Raw genomic sequence first — 12,314 nt, 5'->3', positions numbered from 1 at the left:
CAGACTTCAATAGGCCCAAGGGCACGAAAATTAGATCATGGAATAGTGGTATACAATTCTCTGGACAGATAAAACTTAGGTCACTGGTGGGAGACATACACAAACCTGTGTGACCTGGAGAGTTGGCAAAGAATGGGAGCCAACTTGCATAGTAGAAAAATATCCAAGAAGGCGGGGATAGATATTTTGAGGCTACTTCCACAGAAATATGCAATGTCCAAACATATTTTGGGAAACGGATTGGGAATTAATTAATTTCCAAAACTACTATATGCATACTGTGCCAGTCATTCACTATTATCTTGAACTATGTCATCAGGAGGGGATTTATTTGCAACTAATACAACATGGCGTACCAGGACGCACTGCTGGAGATACTACAATAGAGTTAAGGAAAAGTGTCACGAACGTGACTTAGCGAGGAAAGGGTTTTCACGTGACGCATAGTTATGAGTCACAGGTACGTTATTGTTTTACACATATGACTCATTCGGGTCATATGATTTGTTATGTGTGGGATTTGTGATGCTTTCACACATGGCTCAAATATAAGTCATGGGATGTACACAGGGCGAGTGTGCCTTGCGAGTGAACCTTGCAAGTATGCCTTGCGGGTAAGCCTTATGCATATGATTTATGTTTCACACATATGACTCGGTCGAGTCATATGATTGGTTTATTGCGTAATGATTGGTTTATGAGTTTTTCGCACATGACCTCGCTATGAGGTAATGGGGTTTGAACATGTGACCATGTTGGTCACATGATTAGTTTGTTATGATTTTGTTTCGCACATGTGACCACTTTAGGTCACATGACTATGGGCGGAAGAACACTATATAAGGAGGCCGATGCGGCTGAGAAAGATAGGTTCTTCACGCTTTGTTCTAAGTACTTTTCCTACTTATTACTTTAAACAAATATAAAACACCTTTACGATCTTTATCTTTACTGCAACATTATTGTTACGCCAAGAAAGGTTCTTCACGAAGACGAGTTAGAGAAAGCTTAAGATAGGCATTCCCGATAGAAGACAAAGGTCTTGTACTATCGGTAATGTAGGCAGGGTCCTAGAGCTATCGTAAGAAAAAGGAAGAGAGAGACAGAAACGAGAAGTATTGTTCCCCGTCGCCAAGAACTAACTATCCAGAGAGGGATCGTTACAAAAAGGGGGATTCAAGTTATCCAGTAGCCCACATTTTTGCCAAATTTAAATCCGATAGAACAGGTTTGGCATATAATGAAAGGTTATTTGGAAGATAACTTTCCAGAAAACATGTCCTACAATCGCTTACTTAATGTGGTAAAGGGAGCCTGGAGTAATAATGGCATACAGCTATCAATGTAAATGGTCTCTTTAAAAAGTACTAGGTAAGCCACTTATTTATTTATCTAACTCTATTTCTTAATTTTATTAATACAAAAATAAGTATATTGATAAAAAAAACTTCACACCTCTGAGGCTCTCCATATGTCACTACACCTATTGCTGTATCTTCATATGGTAATATGGAAGAGAGAGCAAGTGACACTGGGGTTCAGTGGATGCATCAATGAAAAAGACTTGGCAAGCTGTGATTTTATTTAGTATATTCATTGAGTCCCTTAGTTCATTGACCTCTTTCCCATTTTAGAATAGGATTGAGATGGATAAATTAATTTATAGAATTGCTTGGAGCGAAGTTGTTGAGATGGTATTAGGCAGAAACACTCTGTATAGACTTGGAATCAGCTAGGCCAATCGAGATTTGTTTTTGTAGACAGAGATTTGTTCAGGAGTGTTCAAATAGGTACTCATTTCATTTATGACTACTAGAAGTGAAGTAAGAGAAGGTAAAGTATGATTGAATCGTATAAACAATATTATATTTTTTAGGTCTCGTCTCCGTTGCTTGATGATATCTAAAAGCTCGGGAGGCACTTTAATATTTATATTCTAAGTCTGAGTTTTCATGGAATACATCTATCACTCATACAAATTATGTACCTCTTAAACTATAACTCGCAATGTTGGGTATTTTCCTGAAATGCAAATACTAGGAGACCCTGAAAACCATCACATTCTCTTTGGTAATTACTATTCTATCAATTTGGAACTATAATGTTTCCAATAGTAATTACTCGATTTTCGGAGTTATTAGACTTAAGGTCTAGTTCTCAAGTCGAACTTTGTTGATCCCAATTGTCTCATCTATTGACGAAATGATGAGTTTCATTTGTGGGTCATGTCTGCAAGAGTAGTTATAGATGTAATCTTCCTAGGTCACCAACTTTAAACCTATATAACTCCTGATTCAACCAACAGATATCCTCCAAATGACTTCCTACTAATTCGCAGGAAGCTATTCTACCAGATTGGCAAATAATCCCTTGGTCCACAACTTCTGGCTATTTTTTGTAATTGGCTATTGGTTGTTGTTTGGTATTGGTGATAATTCCCTCAACCATGATGCAGTCAGAAACCTAGTTGAAACACTCCATGATGTCTATTGGCTTCTTTGGTAGTGTTCCTTAGAGTTCTGAACTCTTCTAATTATTGTATGATAGCTAAGAATGTATTGGCTCTTCATAGATATTCTCTAACATTCATTATTACATCTTTTTATGAAAATGTCAGGTTACTTACAGCATATACCAAAGATGCTCTATCTTTGAAGCCTAGTAACTCTCTGGGTAGTTGATGGATTTACTCTGTTCTACATCCCAGACCTAGTCAAATGTCCCCTCTTATATATCCCGTGAACAGGATCTAGTCAGACGGACAGCAGCAATGTATACAATATTATTCTGACACCTTCAATTCTGTGGTACTATAGTCACAGGACACAACAAAGATGGATATGTATGATGACATGCATGCTCTGTAAGGGGACCAGAGGGGGATGTTGGAGACCAGAGATTCCAATTCTGAGTAGTGTTACGCTACTTAGGGTGGTTTTAAGGTATCAGATCCTGGTACTCCTAGTAACAGGTGGGAATGTTACTAGAGGAGTAATAGGCAGTATAAGGTGGTGAAGAAGGGCAGAGGTTGATGGAGGAACAGTGGGCACTGGGTTAAATTTTAAAAGCAACAGATTAAGATTTCTATCCAATGATTAACTTGTTTTCTTATAAGGATATTGAAGAGAATTATTTCATTCCTTATTTTAGTAAAATATTGCAGAGAGGATAAGAGAAGCATTTGTTTTATATTTTTCCATATAAATTTACCTTTTCCACTCATATAGTATAAGTCGACTTTATTGTCATTTCTTGGTATGATTTTCACTATTTACCCTACTGCACCCCAAGCCACCCCATACCCAATTCACTCACCATATCCTTGCTAGCTTTTCCACCCTTGCTAGTGGAATATACAAAACTTAGGGGCCATACCTCCGTAAACTCCGAAGAAGAAAGGAGAAGAAGAAAAAGGAAAAGAAAAAGAAAAAGAAAAAAAAAGAGGACAAGCTCTGCTTCTGCAAGTTGGTGAGGGTGAGGAAGGCTTGATTACGTATTCATTTCCTTCAAGCTGTGCGCTTTCCGAAAGTGGGTAATTTCCCTTCCGAACTTTTCCTCCCTTTTTTTATTTCTTCCTCACCCAATGGGGGATTGTCGATGTTGTCGTTTCAATGAGTGGCTGCAAAAGCTGAAAAGCAGGCAAAAAAAAAAAGAAGAAGAAGAAGCAATGAAAAGTGTAGGAAAGGGTAAAAAAAAAAAATTTTTTTTTTTTATATCATAGTTGGGATAAACACCCCCCTTCTGGGTGCTTTTTTCCTTTGTTCCGTTTTTGTTTTGCGTACCGGTACAACTTACTCTACGAGTATATATATTACACGCTCTGCCTTGTACGATACGAGTATGGGGTTTTCTTCCTCTGCCCCAACTTAGACATGCATTACTCGTACAGTAGTCTTCGATTTGCGCTCGACCACCGAGCGGTAGGACGACGACGACAACAGACTTGTTTTTTTAGTCTTCTTCTTTTGAAGATTTCCCATTCATTCATAATAATGTACGAGTAGAGTACTAGTACAGTACTAGTAGACTACAGGGCTGAAAGTTCCCACACACCGGAGAACCAACCGTTGGATGATATGATTTTTGTATGTATGATACCATCATCATCACTGTCATCCATAATATTGTTACTTTGTGTGGGTACTGCCACCTCCATTTTCGACCGAGGGACGGAAAGGTATGAGCACCGGTAGGAAGGATCTTTCTTTGGAAGAAAAAAAGAAAAAAAGAGAAATTTTTTTTTCTTTGTCAAGATACCGGTAACGGTACTCGTACTTCCACGTCCTGGGCCAGATACGGTATCATACTCGTACAGTACGACAACATGTGGTGTGTGGTCTTACGGATAACCGTGAAACTCGTGGAAAGGCGAAATCTGGTGTCAGCTTGGTCTCTCTTACCGGTACCGGTATCATACTACCGGTGCGAGTACTTGTGGTGGTGGTGGGTGAATCCTTATCTGGAAAGTTATTCTTTTTCATTTTCCTTTTTTTTTCTTTTCATTTTTCATTTCTTCTTCTTCCTCATGATAACTTGTACTTTGAGGTAGGTGGTGGGGTGTGTGTGGAGACTTTTTTGTTTTTCCTTTTTCTTCTCTCGGCTTCTGATACGGTACCGTTTGAAAATTCCTTTCTTCTTCTTCTTCTCTCCAAACTTTTTTCCTCTCTCCATCCTTGATAGGCGCATCTCCCCGTCGCTAGAGATGTGGTGTGCGATATCATTAAATTTGGGAATGTTGTTTTTCCCCCTTGCTTGTAAACCCTCTATAATTAATCCAAAACGAGATATCACACACACGCACTTCAAACACATAGAGTACTCGTACAACAATTCATACATACACAAGTAGACTACCGTAATCCCCTTGTCCGGCACAATACCCTACGAGTAGGGTATGATAACCTCCACCACGAGGCAATACAAGGATCCATTTTGGCCCCCCAAGAAGATACTCTCGAGTGGGTTGGCACCCATCATCATCACGCCCCCATTTCCTAACCTGAACTATGATATCTCCATCATGATCATCCCTTCCCCAGAAGGGTGCTCGTACAGTAACCAACAATCCTTGAAGCACCGGTCCACTACCATGGGTTGCCGGGTCCCCCTTTCGACCCGTTTCTTCAAAATCAAAAACGCGGGGAAGTAAAGAAGAAGAAAAAAGCAAGGGGTTGTGGGGAACCAGGGCATGGGACACATAACCGGTAAGATTGCACACACAAATGCTCGTGTATACAGTAATCATCACGTTCGGGTTTAGAGTACAGTACCGTTTTACCGCACTAGCACCACCTTGTGATGGATAGGTTTTGGTTTTTTTTTCCCCCCTCCCAGCGGGTACAGCGGCGCTCCTGTTGGGACGTGGAAAAAGTGAAGTGAGTTGAGGGAGGAATGATAATGATGATAATAATAATAATACTCGAGTCCCTATGCGCGTGTCCCGTGTAGAAATATGGTACTCGAGTATCATACTGTAGGTGTGTGAGTGCATGAGCGGTAACCAGACATAACCCCTGGTGTTGTCACTCGTGAATGGTGGGAGGGACGGGAGAGAAGGGTCGGGTTGGAAGAGGAGGAGGAAGGGAGAAAAGAAAACTGGTGTGTGCGGCATCAAGTTATGTACTGTACAGTACTCACTCGTACACAGTTTACTTCCTACAGTAGCGCCGCCGGTTATGCGGCTTTCCATTGAATGATATACGACTCGAGTAATTACTCGTAGTGAAGGTGAGTTGTAACTCATCATACATTCCGGCCGGCGTCTCCGTCATCCTCTTTTACTCGTACAGAGCGGGCGGAGCTCTTCCACAGTGGAAGCCGTGTGCGTCTCGCTGTCCGATGGGAAAACCGGGAAATGAGAGGAACATGCATAACTGGATCCAAGTGGAGCGAGCGAACGACAAAGCTGTAGACTTATAAACAAATAAAAGTGATGATGGCGAAAGGGAGAGAGAGAGAGAAAGACCAGCCCATCGACAATCACATTTCCCACAAACTTTACCATATCGTGTTGACTGTGCGTTTCACGTATGTATGCACGTACGAGTACGTGTGTGTATGTTAGCGATTTGGACAAAGTTACCTATGATATGACCCCGTCGTTAAAACATCCATCCCTTTCTCCGCCGTTTTTCCTCTCTCGTGTAGTAGTGAATGGAAATCGTCATTGATCTTTTTCTTTCTTCTTTTCCCCCATTGTCGGAACCCGTATGATAGTCAAACCACTCCCCCGGCCCCGCCGGGAAAGGGGGATATACGAGTACGAGTATACGTGCGTGTGTGTGTATGTGTGGGGAAAAAGTGGGGAAAATAATTGGCAGATGGTCATAACTGGTCATTCGAAGGAAAAATGTTTCAAACAAACATGGACTTATGATCCCACCCAACCCCTTCCCCCCCAAATGAGGGGAGGGGGGATTCCTTGGAAAAACCCAATTTTCAGAGGGGGGGGGGGGGAGGCAAGAAAAAAACTTTTCCTCGTGACTTATTGGGCAGGCGGGCGTACTACTTTTGCTTCCTTCTTTTATTATAACTTTGCTTTTTTTTTGAGTATCCCCCCCCCCCTACATACTCGTACTGTACGAGTACATGGAGCGCAGATTTCCTGTTCTTGTGAGCCATGGTTTTGGAAATGATCGGGCAGGTCTTCTTCGCACGGGGTTCTTTTTTTTTAGTTGTCGTACCGAGCGGTGTAAATCCTTCAGTCAGTCAGTCAGTCGGTCACGTACGAGTAAATTTACTGTAAATTTACAGTGCGGAATGTTTTACATCCGCTGATTGCGTAACGGGGAATGGAAGGTGGATGTTTGTCTGCTCTGCACTGTAGTGTAGTGGTACAGAGACCGGCTTGAAGTGAGGGTTCACTCGCTGGCTTGCTCTCTCTCTCCTTCTCTCTTTCTCTCTCTCGAGTCCGGTACGATACCGTAGTCCATTCGGATGGCACATCCGATTGGGTACTGTACTTGTATCGAGGGCGGCTTATGTACCTTGGAAAGGGATTTGTTTTCTTGCATGATACACGTACTGTAACAACAATCTTACGGTATCTGTAAATTTCCTTCTCGCGTGCGCTGGACAGGGCTGAAGATGGTACAAGTAGCAATGGTGGCGTTCCGGCGTCGGGGGGGCGCTTTAATTTGGCGAGAATAACGTACCTATCGTATCATAAATCGATGAGTATTGTACAGTACTCGCGCAGTACGGCACATTATTATATCTCAAGTCGAGCTGAGATATTGGGGGGCTTTTTTTTTTTTTTTTGTAAGAGGGGGAAAAAGTCTTTCTTCAACATTTCTCCGAAATCGAGTGATGATTGGTGAAACTGTCTTGGATCCTTCCCACCTTACTGTACTGTACTTTACAGTAAGGTATGAAACCCGGTGCGGCTCTGCAACCACAGCCAAGACCCCGCCCCAGAAACATCCACGAAAACGTCACCACATCTATGATAACTATACTAGACTTATCCTACCTACGTACGATACATCTTCCAAAACACGATAAGGAATCTAAGTTGATCATTCCAAGATCTTCTCCCCCCCACCACCACCACCACCATTAAGGGTAGGTGAAGAAGAAGAAGAAGAAGAAATCGCAAAAGTCACACACACCCCTCATCACAAAAAAAAAAAAAACTCTCATTTATCATTCCATTCCCCCCCCACCCCCTCCTTCTTCTTCCCCGCATTCCTACAGTAGTATACTCGTACATACCCATATCACCCGCATTGCGTACTGTAGAGACCCCCACAAACAATAACTCTCTGATCAATTGTGACGAACGAACGGACGGACGAAAACCGGCTGGCTCTCCTCCCCATCATCATCATCGGTCGCTGGGATCGTTTCCTTTCTTCTTCTTCTTCTTCTTCTTCTTCTCCATCGAAATCGGCTTTGGTACCGCGATATATATATATATATATTGTATTTTTGAACCGTCTGCTTCTTTGCTATGCATACCTATGATACCCACTCTAGTACTGCACAGTACAGTATTATATGATACAAGTATATATATATATATATATATATATAATATATATGTACGGCACGGGGAAGGGATGGTGATTATGGCCACTCGTTGACTTTTTCATCACATCATGGATTCCCGATTCGGTGCAGGGTTGGAATGGGAGGAATGCGTCGGCCTGAAGATGGTATGCTCGAGTTATCTATCTATCGTACGGTATTGTACGGTATGATATATCGTAATTGTGGGGAATTGTTCGCGGTGGGGATTGCGGGTTGGGTGACCTGGTTGATTGTTGTGATAGACCTGAGCACTTATGTATGATGCGGTACTCGAACGGCCCAGCTGGGATATCCGCTGGAGAATCTGCTGGAGAGAGGGGGGGGGGAAGGCTCTATGGTACTGTAATCGACAACTACGTTGGTCTATGCGGTATGATAGTTATGGCACTTGTGTCCATTCCTCGCCACGCACAGCGGCTCGCATGCGAATATCGAATCTTCTATTTATCGAGAACTTCAAAATGCCATCATACTCGGCCACCCATTGAACCAATCGGGGAAATGGAAGTGGGGGCATCTATCATAGCTAGCTGGGACACCAATCCATCATCTACCGTACCGTATCATACCGGCCAAGAGGGAATATAAAGTTATATAGGGCCCCAGCCAGAACCCACTTGATCGGTCAATCAATCGATCCCACCGATGCGATATTATTATACCACACTACGATGAACCCATCATTGCGTTCGACAGTTGCCAGCTTTTTTTCTTCCCTCCCCGTCACCACAGTTCACAACGTACACTAGGTATTATCACCCGTACGTAACTTCCTAACTCTAGGATACACACCCATGCATGGATACCCAAGAGGATTTCCACATCTTTGTTCAGATAAATTTAAACACCCCTCTCGAATCCCTATTTTATCGTCGTCATTCGCGTCATGTATGATAGGTTGACTGATCTGCCTATCGTATCGTTTCGTCTCGTCTCGTCTCCCGTGCCGTAGTCTACCGTCCGTCCCGCATGGCAGGCGGGTGGGTGAGAAAAAAACAAAATATCAACCAAACAACTTGCATCCCACTCACTTTACTTGACTTGACTCGGTGATTGGGAAGGAGTACTCGAGTATAAGGACCTCCTCCCTTTTTCTATGCTTGCTGAAAGTTGCATCCGTGTGTTTTTTCTTCTTGTAGCTCAGTGTTACGTGCGGGCCAATTGCCCACCGCTCCTGGCCTGTGCTAGTATCATACCATCCATCATTCTAGGTCAGCCTGGACCAGCTCTTCAGTCGCTTCATCACGCATCACGGGCAGATGGATGGGTGATTTGATGCAAGTACTCTAGGTGGATTGGGGGTACAAGAGACATCTCAGCAAAATAACGGTCTGAAAAAGATCTGCTGTCCGGCCTGAAACTTGGGCGGGATTTGAGTGAACCCTGTCGCGCGCGAAACCCATAGTGGTTCTGCGTCACTCGCTTTATTGTCACTCCTACCAGTACAGGGACACGAAGGCTCGACCGACAGCTGCGTCTGGCACCGAGTGGAATAAAAAAATGGGAAAATAAGAATTCGTGAATCCAAAATTTTTTTTTCCGGGAAAACAACACTACGAAAAGTATACATACGCGTGGAGGGGGAAAGGAATAAGTAATCGTACTATTAATGAGAATGTCAAAGCAACAGGAACAGGTATCCCTCCTTACTTGGCACCGCGGACCAATCCCTCAAAGTAGTTCCTAATATCGATCCCTCCCGCTCCCGCTCTTGTGCCACTGGCACCGACTAGCCCTGCTGCAGCGTCTGCTGCCTTATTTTCACCGGCTCTTCGAACCGCAATCCCTTCCACCCCACCATCGAGTCTCATCCAGTTTACCCACCAGCCTTTTGTACTCCGCACACTCCTTTCCCTTTCCAACCTATCACCTGTTGTTTCACTCAATATTCCCAAGATCAGGGCGTGAACATGGAAAGCGTCTGCTCTGGTCCACCCGGCCCCAGCTCCTGGATTGGCTTGCTCCAATGCTGGTTCAGGGATGGGCGGGAGGGTGCAATGAATTGTCCTTGTCTTTGGGTTGTACAAGATATCATAAGGCGGTTTGAGGATTGGGGATAATAAGCCTGGGACCTTGAGCGATAGCTTGGGTTCACCAAGAGGAGAAATTTTCAACATTGGTTCATGGAGCGGTGCGAGTTGGTGATGTATGGTTCGATAAAATGACGGCGAGGTTAGGTGTCGGGTGGAATTTTCAAATATGAAAGCGAGAATAAAAGGATGGTTCTGTGCAAAATGTACTTAGTAAGGGGAATGAGGGGTTATGAAGGGTGAATGGGAAGTACTGCGTATATGACAATTCTGAGCTCTTCTAAATTGGCTTGCTTAATAGTAGGTGTCTCGCTACTTCTTCTTCCGAGACCTTCATCTAGTGTAATATCGCCTCGAGCTTGCTCATCCGATTCATTTTTTGTGGTACTTCTTGTGGCCCAAATAGTTCTGCTTGTAATTCTCCCCCCAGATTCGGTTTCGTCCAAATCCTCCACATCCAAGTCACCCATAAAGCCAATTACAAACCTAGCTCTTTTGGGGTTTTCATCCTTCATCCTACCAGCAGGCCCGTCAGTCTCCTCAATTGCCTGGGGATCCACAACTTTCATTGGTGCAGGTGAAGGTGTGCGGGACGAGGGCGCAGGGGATGAGGTGATAGAATCTGTGCCTGTGGTCCGAGTACCCCTCCCTGGCGTTGAGCCCCCGCTCCATCCAAATGTAAGCAGGTTCAATATTTTTGCATTGGTATTACTGGGGCTTTGCTTCTTGTTGGATGACTCTTGTGCTATCTGGGAGGAGGAGGTCCCGTGTGCCCCTCTGGGGGGTCCTCCACCTTCGACAGACTTATCTATGGCCACGCTGGCGACTAGCTCTGAGGGGGATGACGCGGCTTCCGGCTCTGCTCTTGCAGGTCTGGCAATTAAAATGTTTGTTCGTGGGGGACTCCCCTCAGAACCATCCTTGGCTGGTGCCTTGGGCCTGTTACGAGTTTTTCTTTGCCGGGAACTCGCACTTGGTCGAGAAAAGGTTTCTTCGCCATATTGATAGAGCTCGCTCAAGTAAATAGCTACATCCCTTATGGACCGGCAGTCCAGCGCCCCCGTTCCAGGGAGGATACATCCATCCTGTGGCATAATGAAAGCTGGTCCTTGCTGGCCTTTTTTCGTAGCAGTCGATGGAGTTGAAGGCTTGTTTGAGCTGTTCCAAAACCAAAAACCGCTGCGGCTTTCACTCCCTTTGGTGTTTTTGGCTTCTTCCGGGGGCTCACCAAACCTGGAGGCTACCAGGTCCACTAATCCTTTCGATTTCCCTTTATCGGCCCACCCCTTTAGGAATTCTCTTTCCTCATTTCCCATTTCTTTACCTGGCCTTCCACCAGCCATCTTTATACCTCCACCACCACCCAATATTCCCGTTGCCGGTGATGCATGAAGCATCACCTCCCATCTCCCCCATGCCCAACGTAGCCAGAACTTCTCGAGTCGTTTGCAGAACGCTGATCTCCCGAGGCGAGCAAGATTTGAGGCAAGGGAGCCATAATGAAAGTGGAATTGGTCGTAAGCTTGCCGAATGTCAGCCAGCAATAGTGCTGGAGGAGAAACTTCCTGAGAAGTATACTTGATTGTAGGGGGGTATGTTGAGGGGTTATGGATGACTGTGAGATCGATTTGCTATGGGTTGGTTAGATCGGGTGATCATGCATAATAGAAGAGTTGGGAGGAGGTTGCATGGGGGAGGAACGCGAAGAGAAAAGACCAACAGCTAGAATCCACCAACCAGGTTCCTCAATCTCCAGAGTAACTATCCTAGACTTCTCTGTCTCGACAGAGCTGAGATTTTGAGTCTTAGAAAAGCCGCTGGCACGTGTAGGAGCTCGAACATTAGCTGTGAGTAGAGCTCAACGATGGAAGTAGAGACCTAAGCTTACCGGGCAAACTCCACGACGCCCTGAGCTAGTCCTATCTGACGCAATCTGTCATTGGCTGTTACGGCATTTCCACGTCGGGAAGTATAGAATACGATCTGATCATGGACAGTTTCGTCTGTCGGGCCAAGCGATGGGTTGTAGATGGCAAGCGAAGATAGGGTAGCGGGGGAGACGGTTGGAACGAGCGATGAGGGCGGAGGAAGAGGAGCTGGGAGAGGATTCGCAGGATTCGAGGAGGTCATGGGAGAGGATGGCACATTTGGAGGTTTAGAGAAGGTTTAAGGTGAACACCCCCGAATGAGGAAGACGGGGTTCGAGCTTTGGTGCGGTTATCGAGGCGATAATGATAATGGAGTTGATAATAT

General features: G+C 44.5%; 3 protein-coding genes; 1 reads left to right on the top strand and 2 right to left on the bottom strand.

Annotated features, from left to right (window-relative positions):
• Window positions 1-4,816: 4,816 nt before the first annotated feature.
• GSTUM_00011751001 (uncharacterized protein) lies at window positions 4,817-6,185 on the bottom strand. XM_002842114.2 has 1 exon: window positions 4,817-6,185. Exon 1 carries the CDS (start codon window positions 5,744-5,746, stop codon window positions 4,832-4,834), a length of 915 nt encoding a protein of 304 aa, XP_002842160.1. The 5' UTR covers window positions 5,747-6,185; the 3' UTR covers window positions 4,817-4,831.
• Window positions 6,186-8,285: 2,100 nt separating this feature from the next.
• On the top strand, window positions 8,286-9,629 carry GSTUM_00011750001 (uncharacterized protein; the record flags this gene model as incomplete). XM_002842113.2 has 1 exon in its annotated part: window positions 8,286-9,629. The coding sequence occupies one exon, from the start codon at window positions 8,286-8,288 to the stop codon at window positions 8,517-8,519; it is 234 nt and encodes a 77-aa protein (XP_002842159.1). The 3' UTR covers window positions 8,520-9,629.
• A 48-nt stretch (window positions 9,630-9,677) lies between these two features.
• On the bottom strand, window positions 9,678-12,191 carry GSTUM_00011749001 (uncharacterized protein; the record flags this gene model as incomplete). Its single annotated transcript, XM_002842112.1, has 4 exons — window positions 9,678-10,256; window positions 10,316-11,692; window positions 11,782-11,878; window positions 11,950-12,191. The coding sequence occupies 4 exons, from the start codon at window positions 12,189-12,191 to the stop codon at window positions 9,678-9,680; spliced, it is 2,295 nt and encodes a 764-aa protein (XP_002842158.1).
• Window positions 12,192-12,314: the final 123 nt, after the last annotated feature.

This window comes from Tuber melanosporum (assembly GCF_000151645.1).
Source record: "Tuber melanosporum whole genome shotgun sequence assembly, scaffold_9, strain Mel28".
Classification (NCBI taxonomy): Eukaryota; Fungi; Ascomycota; class Pezizomycetes; order Pezizales; family Tuberaceae; genus Tuber; species Tuber melanosporum.
The sequence above is the reverse complement of the archived record's forward strand: the minus strand, read 5'-3'. Positions and strand labels throughout refer to the sequence as shown.